Source organism: Haliaeetus leucocephalus, unplaced genomic scaffold, assembly GCF_000737465.1.
Source record: "Haliaeetus leucocephalus isolate CR32 unplaced genomic scaffold, Haliaeetus_leucocephalus-4.0 Scaffold182, whole genome shotgun sequence".
In the NCBI taxonomy this organism is placed as follows: Eukaryota; Metazoa; Chordata; class Aves; order Accipitriformes; family Accipitridae; genus Haliaeetus; species Haliaeetus leucocephalus.
In genome coordinates, this window is record NW_010972618.1 from 1,301,056 (window position 1) to 1,312,868 (window position 11,813).

The following is an 11,813-nucleotide window of genomic DNA, read 5'->3' on the forward strand; positions in this document are numbered from 1 at the left end:
GGGGGGAGCTGCGGCCGGGTGGTGGAGGCGGCCGAGAGGGGAGTGAAATGGAGCGGAGCGGGCCGGGCCGGGCCGGGCCGGGGGCTGCCCGCCCCGCGGGGGGGACGGCGGGCTCGCTGTGGGCCGTTTTAGGACTGTAACATTCATGTGCAGCGAAGTATTTTTTCTCAAGGCAAGCCACTATGCCCAACAGTGGGGGATATCTTAAGCAAAAAAAAAAAGAAAAAAAAAAAAAAAAGGACGTGCAGGTGCTTATCTTCTTTGGGCAGGTTCTGTACTGGTGCAGCTGCAGGTCCCACTGGGCTGACTGGTCTCAGCTGGGTGTGTGTGGTGCCAGGCGCTACCCGGGCATGACGCAGTGGTGCCAAGCAGAGACAGGGAATGGGACTGTTCTTCCCTGGCTTTCCCAAGGGATCCTCTCTGGGACACACAGAGGTTGGAAGCCCCTTCCAGGGTGGATGCTTGACCGTGTTCCTTCTGGTGTTTCTCAAACACCTCATGAGCACATGCTGTCCTGGAGCCTGAAGATGACACTGCTGCAGTCCTTGAAAGGGTCCTGCAGCATGGAGGGCATTAGTCCAGCCTAGCAGGACACAGGACAAACAGCCCAGGCTACAGAGAGGATGCTCCACATGGTCTAGGACAGGTTCTGGATTTATTTCTTTACTAGTTATAAAAGAAGATAAAAGACTGGATGCTTTGAAATGTTTTGGGATCATGTATCAATCCTCTTCGGATGTTTCCACCGCTTATGAGTGTAACTTGCACTTGTGGAAAATGATCCTGTGTTATGCCCTAACTCTGTGCAAGGCTGGATGCAGCAGCAGGCCTGGTGCTATCAGTAGGCAGTGGCTTACGGCAGCAGAGTGGAAGGTAGGATGCGGGTGTCCCCTTTGTGCCTCTCAGCAGTGGCTGGGGGTCTGTGCCCAGTTGGAGCTGCCCAGGCTTCAGGCTGCCTTCTGGTCTCAGCATTGAGCTTGGATGGTGTCACCTTGAGCCCTTTGTGGTGGCACACGAGACCACTGGTAACTGCTCATTCTCCCCATCTGTGGGTCTGAGCAGATCCACAGGCCCAAGAGCTAGTCCCGGTGGCAGTGACACTCCTGGGGACAGCAGGTGGCACCCAGCCCAAGTGTCTCTGCTTTGTTAGCTGTGTCTAAACCTAAAGCTGAAGGCAGCTTGCTGCTCTCTTGCCCTTCTCCCTCTGATCTCTATCTTTGCAGAATCTATTCCGTGTTTTGAAACGTGCAACACGAGCAGCATCTTACTGCATGGAAGGACATTTCATCCTGTTTTGAGATGTTGATAAAGACCATGGTCCATTCCGAACCTCATCCCATGCTGCAGGAGAACCTAGGAGGACTTTGTGGCTCCTGGTTTATTCCAGAGGAGGCATTGCCTTCTGGGTTTAAAGCAACAGTCAGATTTGGAAGGGAAGAGGTGTGTATGTTTGCCTTTCTCCACTGGGCAACCTGCATGTGCAAAGGGTGTTATCGAGTGTGCTCCTGTGTGTATATGGAGCAAATACTTTCTGCAGTGCCGTTAGTCTTTTAAACACCTGCCCTGGGCAATGCCAGAAGACAGTGGAAGATCCAAGGGAGCAGCTCCCAGCCCACCATGTCTCTGCAGTGCTCTGGTGTACCGCTTGCAGTTTTAGCATGCTCCCAGCTGGTGCTTTTTCTTAAAGGCTCAATTTTGCCACTGGAGGTAATTAATAATCCATGTTTCAGCTGTTGTTAAGGATGGGGAAGTTCTCTGTGGAAATTCCTGAAAAAATAATTCACAGAATCACAGGCTGGTTGTGGTTGGAGGCACCTCCAGAGGTCACCTTGTCCAACCCCCTGCTTCATCAGGGCCACCCAGAGCCAGCTGGACCATGTCCAGGCATCATCTCCATGGATGGAGACTCCACCACCTCCCTGGGCAACCTGTGCCAGCGTTCAGCCACCCTCACAGTGAAAAAGTGTTTCCTGATGTTCAGAAGGACCCTCCTGTGTTCCAGTTTGTGCCCATGGCCTCTGGTCCTGTCCCTGGGCACCACTGAGAAGAGCCTGGCTCCGTTCTCTCTGCACCCTCCCTCCAGGTATTTATACACACTGATGGGATCCCCCTGAGCCTGCTCTGCTCCAGGCTGAACAGTCCCAGCTCTCTCAGCCTCTCCTCTTAGCAAAAATGCTCCAGTCCCTTCATCCCCTTCATGGCCCTTCGCTGGACTCTCTCCAGCCTGTCCCTGTCTCTCTTGTGCTGGGGAGCCCAGCACTGGACCCAGCACTCCAGGGGTGGGCTCACCAATGCTGAGCAGAGGGGAAGGATCACCTCCCTCCTCATGCTGTGAAACTCCTCCTAATGCAGCCCAGGACACCGTTTGTTCGCAGCCTTTTCTGCAAGGGCATATTGCTGGCTCATGGTCAACCTGCTGTGCACCTTTTCTGTCAAGCTGCTTTCCAGCTGGGTGGCCCCCAGCATACACCAGTGCAGATTTCAGGAATATTTAAAAATCTGAGAAGCCACAAAGCCAATGAACATGTTAATGTTGTTTGAAATAGTTATTTTAAGCCAATTTTGTGATGAAAAGAAACACATATTTTGACCAGACTGTGCTTTATAAAGTGCTGACAGGGCTGTACAGCATCTCTGTGCTGGGAGCTGCTTTTCTCTGTGCTCCTCTATCACCTGTTGCACACAGTGTATCCCTCCTCTTTCCAAAGAGCAGATCATTCCCTGGCTTTGTTGTGGTTTTGCGAGAGGGTGGGTGTGAGACTGTGGCAGAGCTGGAGGCTCGTGTGTGTAGCAACTGTAGAAACACTTGCTTTCCAAGCCCCTGTGTCACTGGTGCAGAGTGCTGGTGTGCCAACACCCGATGTTTCTTGTTTGATGAGCTCAAAACTTTATGAGCAGCAGAAACAGTGAAGCCTGGTTACTGTAAAATGTGTGTTTTGTGGCCAGTTTCCTCTGCATGTGTGAATATGTGTGCACAGATCAGCTGTCCCCAGCCACTCTCTGGTGCTTGGGAAGTTCAGCCTGTGCTCCGTGCTGATGCCCTCCCGTAAGAGGTGAGGGGCAATGCAGAGACCCTGTTCTGTGTGCAGATGCCTGGTTTCCCAAACTTGAAGGTTTTACTCTGATAGAGACCACTGTTACAGAGACATCTAATTTTGCTGTCAAAACTGGCTGAAATAGGCTGGTGGGGTCTGACTGCAGACATATGGCTATATGCATGTATGTACTCATACATGGAGAATGTGATTGCAAGAACTGCTTTACTGGAGTAAAGCAGGCCAAGAAAGAGAGCAAGCGCTTCTGGATGAAAGTTGTCTTGAAAAATTCCTCCTTCCACCCAGCGTGTTGTAGTGGTCTCTGGAGGGACTACAGGTCAGCGTGTGTGTGTGGCCAGGGTTTCCTAGAATGGCTTCTCTCCTTTCTGGCTTTTCCAGAGTGGGAGCCCGAGGTCCTTGGCTGTCCCTCAGCAGAAGGCAGAAGAGTGGAGTGGGTGTGCAGAGTTTTAGGTCCTTGTGGACCTAAAGAAAAGACTGAATGGCAGGCTTGTTGGGGAGTGGGGCTGACCTACACCCTCTGTAAGACATACAGAGTTACACTCAATACCAGGAAAAATGGAGAACTCGGGGCCTGTCGTGGTTTAACCCCAGCCAGCAACTAAGCACCACGCAGCCGCTCACTCACTCCCCCCCATCCAGTGGGATGGGGGAGAAAATCAGGAAAAGAAGTAAAACTCCTGGGTTGAGATAAGAACGATTTAATAGAACAGAAAAGAAGAAACTAATAATGATAATGATAACACTAATAAAATGACAACAGTAGTAATAAAAGGATTGAAATGTACAAATGATGCGCAGGGCAATTGCTCCCCCCCCGCCGACCAACACCCAGCCAGTCCCCGAGCGGCAATTCCCTGCCCCCCACTTCCCAGTTCCTAAACTAGCTGGGACGTCACATGGTATGGAATACACTGTTGGCCAGTTTGGGTCAGGTGCCCTGGCTGGGCATGAGAAGCTGAAAAATCCTTGACTATAGTCTAAACACCACTGAGCAACAACTGAAAACATCAGTGTTATCAACATTCTTCACATACTGAACTCAAAACACAGCACTGTACAGCTACTAGGAAGACAGTTAACTACATCCCAGCTGAAACCAGGACAGGGCCTCACTGATAAGTCCAAAATAGCTGTCACCTCTGCAAGTGCTTGCTATGTTAAAATCTGGATGGTGGGATTTTTGAAAGCTGCTACATGTTGGCCTAATTCTGGTCCTGTTGGAGCAGGGCAGAGTTTTATCAGATGTCACTGGGGCACATGTAAGCTAAAAGCTTTTTAAGATCCCAACTAAATAAAAAAATTTAGAAAATAAATAAATCTTGTGATCATTGTCGAGAGCAGTCTTCAGAAAGGCAATGTGTTAGTTTGTTGCTAATTGTTGTGCTAATTTGCAGGAAGTATGGTTTCCATCCTGGGAGGTTTTCAAGACCAGACTGGGTAAAGCCCTGAGCAACCTGGTCTGATCTCATAGCTGACCCTGCTGTGAGCAGGAGGTTGGACTAGAGACCTCCTGAGGTTCCTTCCAGCCTGAATTATCCTGCAATCCTTAATGGGTCATACCAGGGCTTGCAGGAGACCCCTTGAAGTCATCTCTGGCATGGTGGTACCTGCCTGGGCTTTGGCTCCATGCACTGAAGCAACTGGACTTGTCTCAGCCGCAGGCATCCTCTCCCCGACATCTGTCAGAGGTCCTGCTCTCAGGGAACGGGGTTGTCCACAGGGAGGTGTGCCAGTGCCTTTTTCCTGCTGTGACACTGATGCTAGGGCAGATCATAGCTGTGACTGTGCTCCTTTACAGAGATGCTTGTTCTCTTCTCCCCTTTGGCTCATATGCTGCTCCTGGGCTTCCAGGGTTTTTTTTGCTAGGCTTTTGAAAACCGTGAGCTGCAAACAATGTCTCCAATCCTGATTCTCACTCCTCTGGGTTGGGGATGGAGCTCTGCAGCCTGGGTGTCGTGTCATGCCCACACCTGTCCCACCAGCAAGGCTCCAAGGCATTGTGGGGCAGTGGTCCAGAGCAGTGTTCTGGGGCTTAGGACTCTTTGTGCAGGAGTTATCTCAGAAATCCTGAGTTAAAAGTTTAACAATGTGTGCTATGGTTGATGTGAACAGTGTTGGTGGTAAATTGTTGTCTAACACCATGGAAGCCCTTGACAAGAGGTGGGAGAGCCCTGGGGGTCGCTGGTTTCAGCTGTGGCAATGGTGTGCTTACAGGTTCACACCGACAATGTTCTTGCTGCTCATGTGTGGCCTTGGAATAGCTTTGGACCTGTCTCCCCCCATGGATCTTAAAAGGAAAGAAACATGGCTCGAGACATCTGTAAGCATAAGGTTTTATGGTGTCCAGGACCTCAAAGTCTTTGCTCCCCTGTGGGTTGGAGCAGGACACATGCTGCAGGAGTTGTTTGCAGAACTTGTGCTCCCCGTGTGCTCAAAGGGCAGGAGTTGGGGCAAGGTGTTAGGGAAAGCTTTCTGCCAACAAGAAGGAGGTTGCTTTGGCCAGAAGTGCCAGGGGAAGCATGGACAGTGCTGCTCAGGGGCAGATAAGAGGAACCGGAGTGACAGTTTGTTGTAGGGCAGGGCCATGGGCTGGGTGGGGTCCTCTGCCTCCCTCAAGCTCCTTGGAGGGCTCTTGACCCTCTGAGCTGGGCTGCCCAGCAGTGGTACAGTGGGGGGACACGCCTTTTGCTGCAGCGAGTTCTGTCCCAGGAGGCTGTTGGAGGAGGGATTGTCTGGAGGTTAAGTTCTAAATCTCAGTTATTTAATTCTTTCAGTTTAAGGAATAGTGCCACAATCTATAATCCAAATTAATTCTGTTCACCCTGAACTCAAAAGGCACAGGAGAACCAGTCTCGACAGCATCAGGAGGCAGCCTTGCAAGGAGTTGGAGAGTGTTTGACACGTGATAATTACTGCTGGTTATTTCCTGTGCAATTATTTGCTATTGTGTTCACATCATAGACTGCTGTAGAGATGAGTTTGAGCATCACCCAGCTTGGGCACTGGATCTAGTTATTTCTCTTCCTTTCTAGGCATTTCCAGTCTGAAGTTCTGTTTAAATAATAAAAAAAAAAAGCCAAGAGCTCACACAAAATGATGAGTTGTCCTTGAAATACCTGACCCAAGTGATGAATCAAGGATAAATACCAGATTTAAGTTCCTAAGAAAGCAGATAGGTTCCTGGTGGGTATTAGGAAGCACCAAGACAGGTTGGCTGCCAAATTCATTTTGGCTTTCAGTTGAAGTCCAGTGTCCAGCTGAATGACTCGGTTCCTTCAGTTCTCCCAACACTTAACAGTGCTTTTCTGACATTGCACCTGGAGGGCCTTAAAGGTCCATACCATCTGTCAATTGAACATCAGGTATTTCTGATCACAAACCTGACAGCACCGTAAGAGAGAGGAAGAAGTAGATCCTCCCCTAACCTGAGCACACTATCCCACTCTTTATCCTCTGGTTGTAACACCTTTATCTTAATGTCTCTGGTTTTAAAATTTCAGACTTTCCCCTTTGTAACCAAATTCTTACTTAACCATGCTTCACTGAAATGATCATCCTGTTTTCCACATGGCTGTCTTCTCTTTCAAATTTAGATTGCATCAAAAGCAACCGAGACAAGAGCATGGTCCCCTACTTAGCCCCATAGCAGCCCTGCCTCCATCCTGGCAGCAACTGCTTTGAAGAGGGTGTGGGAAACAGGGCAGGTCCAAAATCCCTCCCCAGCCCAGTGTCCTCAGACTCCAGCGGTCTCTGGGACACTCGGACCATCATTTTCAGCAGGCATGGAGAGTTCTGCCTTCCCCGAGCACATTTGATGATACTGCTGGTTTTCTGCTTAGCTCTGGGTGTCCGTTGTGTTTTTCACTAGGGCAGGAGCAGTGCCAAGAGCCCTCCCTCACCTCGGCACTGGGAGGCAATGCTGTTCTTCCCTCTGTTTTGCAGGCAGGCCCTGGTTTGGGGCTATCCTGGTGTAGGCACCGTCCTGCCTGCTGGGGCACAGCAGGGGCCAGCTGCTACCCCAGGAACAGGGAACCGAGGAAGGCAGCTGGCAGGGCCACTGTGGCCAGGTCCAGCGAGGAGCTCAGGTCAGCAGGCAAGGTCCAAGATCACGCCGGGATGCCAGCTGGCAGGTCAGGTCCCACTGCTGCCAGACAGCAGCTGGAGACCAGCACTGCTGCAGCATGGCATAGACAGGCTGAGGGTGGGCTGACACGGAGCCCCTGGGCCCATGGGTGGGGGTCCCAGGGGAGGCTGGTCAGGGCCAGTAAGGCGCAGTAGTACTCTCACGGCCCTGACACCTTGCCTACTCCTTGAAATTCATGGCTAAATGGGTTGAACATCACCAGTCTTGTGAGAAACTCAGTTGCATGCAGTGGACTTCATGTTCCACTCCCCCCCAACCTGCCCTGGTTAACTCCTGTCACTTGTGAAATTCCCTCTTACAGCCAGTTAGAAGATCAAGGGTGACTGCCCAATGGGAGAACTGGAAAGGGAGCTTCAGGGAACTCCGTCTTCTCCAGGGTAGGATTTGCCAACCCTCAGTCACAGTCTGTGTCAGAGTGATGTAGGCCCCAGTGGGAGCCAGGAGCGGACATAGCTTGTGGTGGACCTGCTGTGCTTGTACCATCTTATGGTGGTGCCAGGTAAGAAAAAACCCTTGCTGTTTGCAGGCTCTGAGCTGGGATCTTGCAACAGGGGCTTTACTAGGTCGTGTTGGTACCAGCTGTGACCTTCATGCTGTTCTCTGTTGGGTTCAATGGACCTTTAATATGTCTTACAGGGGTTTCTGCTGAGAGATGGTGGAAAGGGAGGGATCATCCTCCACAGTCTCTTTCTCACTCCTTTGTCGTGTTTGTACTTGTACCCAACTTGATTTCTTTCTTAACTGTCTTCCAGTATCTTGCTCTGTGCCCAGGCAAGGTGATGGACAGCAGAGCAGAGATGGAGGTTGTGAGAAGCACAAAGGGGAATGCTGCTGGGGAGGTCAGCGTCCATGTGGTCACCACTGAGAGCACTGTGCAGAGCACCCACCTGCCAACGACTGCCTTCATCATACCAGGTATGCGGAACTGTCCTCTCTAACTGGTGCCTCCCCAGCCTTCTCCCCTCACGTTGATACCTCACGTTCGTTGTATATCTGTGCTCTTCCCAAACCTTGGGAGGCAAAGCCGTGCTGCTGTTGCCATCTTAGAGGTTCTCTGTGGCTATCCCACATCACTTGGACAATTTGTGGCCGATCAAAACCTCTTGAGTTTTAAACCAAAGCCCTGATGTCTGGGGCCCTGTGCCAGTGCAGCATGGTGTGCTGGGTGCCTGCTCTGCAGGGCATGTGGGCTCCTGGGTTGCCGCTTACCACAGAACACAGAATATCTCAAGTTGGAAGGGACCCATAAGGATCATCAAGTCCAACTCCCTGCTCCTTGCAGGACTACCTAAAACTAAACCATATGACTGAGAGCGTTGTCTAGACGCTCCCTGAACTCTGACAGGCTTGGTGTCGTGACCACTTCCCTGGGGAGCCTGTTCCAGGGACCGACCACCCTCTCAGTGAAGAACCTTTTCCTAATGTCCAATCTGAACTTCCCCTGACGCAGCTTCATTCCATTTCCTCGTGTCCTATCGCTGGTCACCAGAGAGAGGAGATCAGCACCTCCCCCTCCGCTGCCCCCCTTGAGGAAGTTGTAGACTGCGATGAGGGCACCCCTCAGCCTTCTCTTCTCCAAGCTGAACAAGCCAAGTGACCTCAGCCGCTCCTCGTAAGTCTTGCCCTCGAGACCTTTCACCATCTTGGTCGCCCTCCTCCGGACACACTCTAGCAGTTTGATGTCCTTTCTCTATTGAGGTGCCCAAAACTGCACCCAGTACTCAAGGTGGGGCTGCACCAGTGCGGTGTAGAGTGGGACAATCACCCCCCTCGACCAGCTAGCGATGCTGTGCCTGATGCACCGTAGGACACAGCTGGCCCTTTTGGCTGCCAGGGCACACCGCTGACTCCCATTCAACTTGCCATGAACCCAAACCCCCTGATCTCTTTCCGCGGGGCTGCTCTCCAGCCTCTCGTCACCCAGTTTGTACATATAACCAGGATTAACCCGTCCCAGGTGCAGAATCTGACACTTGCTCTTGTTAAATTTTATACAGTTGGTGATTGCTCAGCTCTCTAGTTTATCCAGATCTCTGTAAGGCCTCTCTACCCTCAAGGGAGTCCACAGCTCCTCCTAATTTAGTGTCATTGGCAAAAACTTACTTAATATACATTTGACTCCTCCATCCAGATCATTTATAAAAACATTAAAGAGCACTGGCCCTAAAATTGAGCCCTGCAGAACCCCACTGGTGACTGGCCACCAGCCTGATGTGACCCCACTTACTGTAAGTCTTTGAGGCCAACCCATCAGCCAGTTGTTCACCCAACATATTATGGACTTGTCTAGCTGTGTGCTGGATATTTTGTCCAGAAGGATACTGTGAGAGACAGTATCAAAAGCTTTGCTAAAATCCAAAAAACCCACATCTACTGGCTTCCCTTGGTCAAGTAGATGGGTGACCTTATCATAAAAAGAAATTAAGTTAATTAAGCAGGACTTTCCCTTCATGAACCTGTGTTGGCTATGACCAATGACTGCACTGTCTCTCAAGTGTTTTTCAATAAGTCCCAGAATAACCTTCTCCATAATTTTACCAGGCACTGAAGTGAGACTGACAGGCCTGTAATTACCAGGGTCGTCCTTCTTACCCTTCTTGAAAATTGGGACAACAATTTTCAGCCCAGCTGACCAGCATCTTTCAGGAGGTGTGCAAGGAAAGCATGAATGTGTGTTAGGTGAAACCAGGGGTGTTCTTTAGAAGCAAATCTCCCAATTTTTCTTGCTCCCAGTGCCTCGGTTCCCACTGTGGAATGGCCCTGGGTCGCACAGTGTGTTCCTTTGGAATGAAACTGAACTGGAAGATGCAGTCCAGGAGCTCGCCAGCACACTCCTGCCACATCAGGGCATCCTGATCATGGGAATAGTCTGAGGTTAGGCTGAAGTAGGAACCCTTGAATGTGGATAGTGTTGGTGCCACCCCACAGCACAAGCCATTGCTGGCTGTAGATCTTGTTGGGTCGTGCTGCCTGCTTGTGGGTGCTTTAGCCCACAGCAGTGAGCCCTCAGCTGGGAGACCATGTCCTCTCTGTCATTCTGTGCTGCCTTTGAGCCTTGTTTGCATCAGTTAAGTGTTCTGTGTATGCCTCTGGTTGTTTGTTTCCTTTCTTCCCTTCTCAAGCAAATACCACTACCATCAACCTTCCCACGAGCACCTTAGAAATTCAGCGATTCCCCAGGGAACCACAGAGAAGCACAGGGGCTGAGAGGCCAGAGAGGGGAGCAGGGAGTGAGCCCATCACAGCTACTGTCATTCCCCAGATCAGCGGGGTGCAGACCTGCAGCACAGTCCGTGTGCTGGAGTGGAAAGATGGGGTGGCTACTTTGCCTGGGAGTAACCTGCGGGTAAGTGTAGCCCTGGGCCACTGTGTTTGCACACACCCCACACACACTCCCTGGAGCTGCTTGCCCCTTGTAAGTGGCAGTCCCTCAGCCTGTGCCAGGCAGGGACCACCAGGATGTGAAGTGGCCCCTGGCAGTACCCGCACCCCAGCTGGAGGATCCCACCTATTCCTGCTCTGCGAGGCTCTTATTGTGCCCCATCCCTATGCCCCTCACATCTTGTGAGCTTAGCAGAGAGAGCACGCTGGGGGGCTGCAGCAGGCAGAGGGATGTTACTGCTGTGCAGGGCATCTTTCTTTTCCAAGCTGTGCCGTGGAGTTGGCTCTCACCAAACTCCTGCACTCACCCAGTGGCCTTGCGCTCATCAGACAGCAGGTGCCTTTAGGTGTACTGCTTGGTACGTGAAATAGCTTGCACAAAATGCATTGATTTCTCAGCCTCAGGGCACCACATCCTCCAGCCAACCGCCCTGCCCCTTGTGCTGCCAGCTGGTGCTGGTCTCACCCACGTGCAGGCAGTGTGCTTGCCCTGGCAGGCTCAGTGGCCAGCACAGGCTGCAAGGAGGGGCAGCAGAACAGGTGACTTTGGTGCTGTGCTCACCTCTATCATCAGAAGACCTGTCCTCTTGTTGGATGCACTAATGACTGAACCATGTCCCTCTCATTCTCAGAGCTCGCATGCACCCACTAGCTATCAAGTTACATTTCTATCCTCCTTGTTAACTATTTTTCCTTGTTTTTTTGGTTCAATGACATAGTTTCGAATAAACGAGTACGGGACGCTGAAGGTGGTGAGTGCTGATAAGATGCCTCCAGTGGAAGCTATAAAGGAGGGTCAGACAGAGAAAGATGGGGACTCAGAGGTGGCACCCACTAGCAGGGACAATCCTACTGCTCAGGGTAAGGACACCATGGTGGCACTTCTGGGGTGGGTGCTGTCATCCAGCAGGTGTTTGGCATAGGCCCTGAGCAAGGCAAATGTCTCCTGCTTCCTGCTCTCCTTCCCTTGCTGTACCTTGTGCCTCACTGCTCCTCTTCTCTCTGACTCAGATGTGCCAGAGCAGACCAAGCTGCCAACAGCAGAAAGCATGTGCCACTGTGATACCTGTGGCCGGAGACATGTGTCAGATGGAGCCCGGGAAGGCAGGGGCTTCTGCAGCGAGCACTGTCACCAGCAGTTCAAAGAAAGGTGAAGGAAGGGGAGTCTGCTCCATACAGAGCCATATCCATCTGTCTGTCTGCCCTGCCTCCCCTTGTCCACATGCTCCAGC

At 51.5% G+C, this 11,813-nt stretch overlaps 1 protein-coding gene across 6 annotated transcripts in view; it reads left to right on the plus strand.

Moving 5' to 3' along the window:
* Nucleotides 1-252: 252 nt before the first annotated feature.
* The window catches only part of L3MBTL1 (l(3)mbt-like 1 (Drosophila)), a 30,688-nt gene continuing 19,127 nt past the window's right edge, over nucleotides 253-11,813 (plus strand). For 2 of the 6 annotated variants that reach the window (XM_010564581.1, XM_010564583.1), the window contains exons 1-6: nucleotides 253-1,440; nucleotides 2,003-2,083; nucleotides 7,953-8,115; nucleotides 10,323-10,546; nucleotides 11,301-11,442; nucleotides 11,593-11,731. In XM_010564581.1, coding sequence (XP_010562883.1) covers nucleotides 7,980-8,115; nucleotides 10,323-10,546; nucleotides 11,301-11,442; nucleotides 11,593-11,731 — 641 coding nt within the window. In that variant the 5' untranslated portion in view covers nucleotides 253-1,440; nucleotides 2,003-2,083; nucleotides 7,953-7,979. Of the gene's footprint in view, nucleotides 1,441-1,853; nucleotides 2,084-7,952; nucleotides 8,116-8,793; nucleotides 8,813-10,322; nucleotides 10,547-11,300; nucleotides 11,443-11,592; nucleotides 11,732-11,813 lie in introns of those variants that run through there. The other 4 variants (XM_010564582.1, XM_010564584.1, XM_010564587.1 and 1 more) reach the window with 4 other exon arrangements.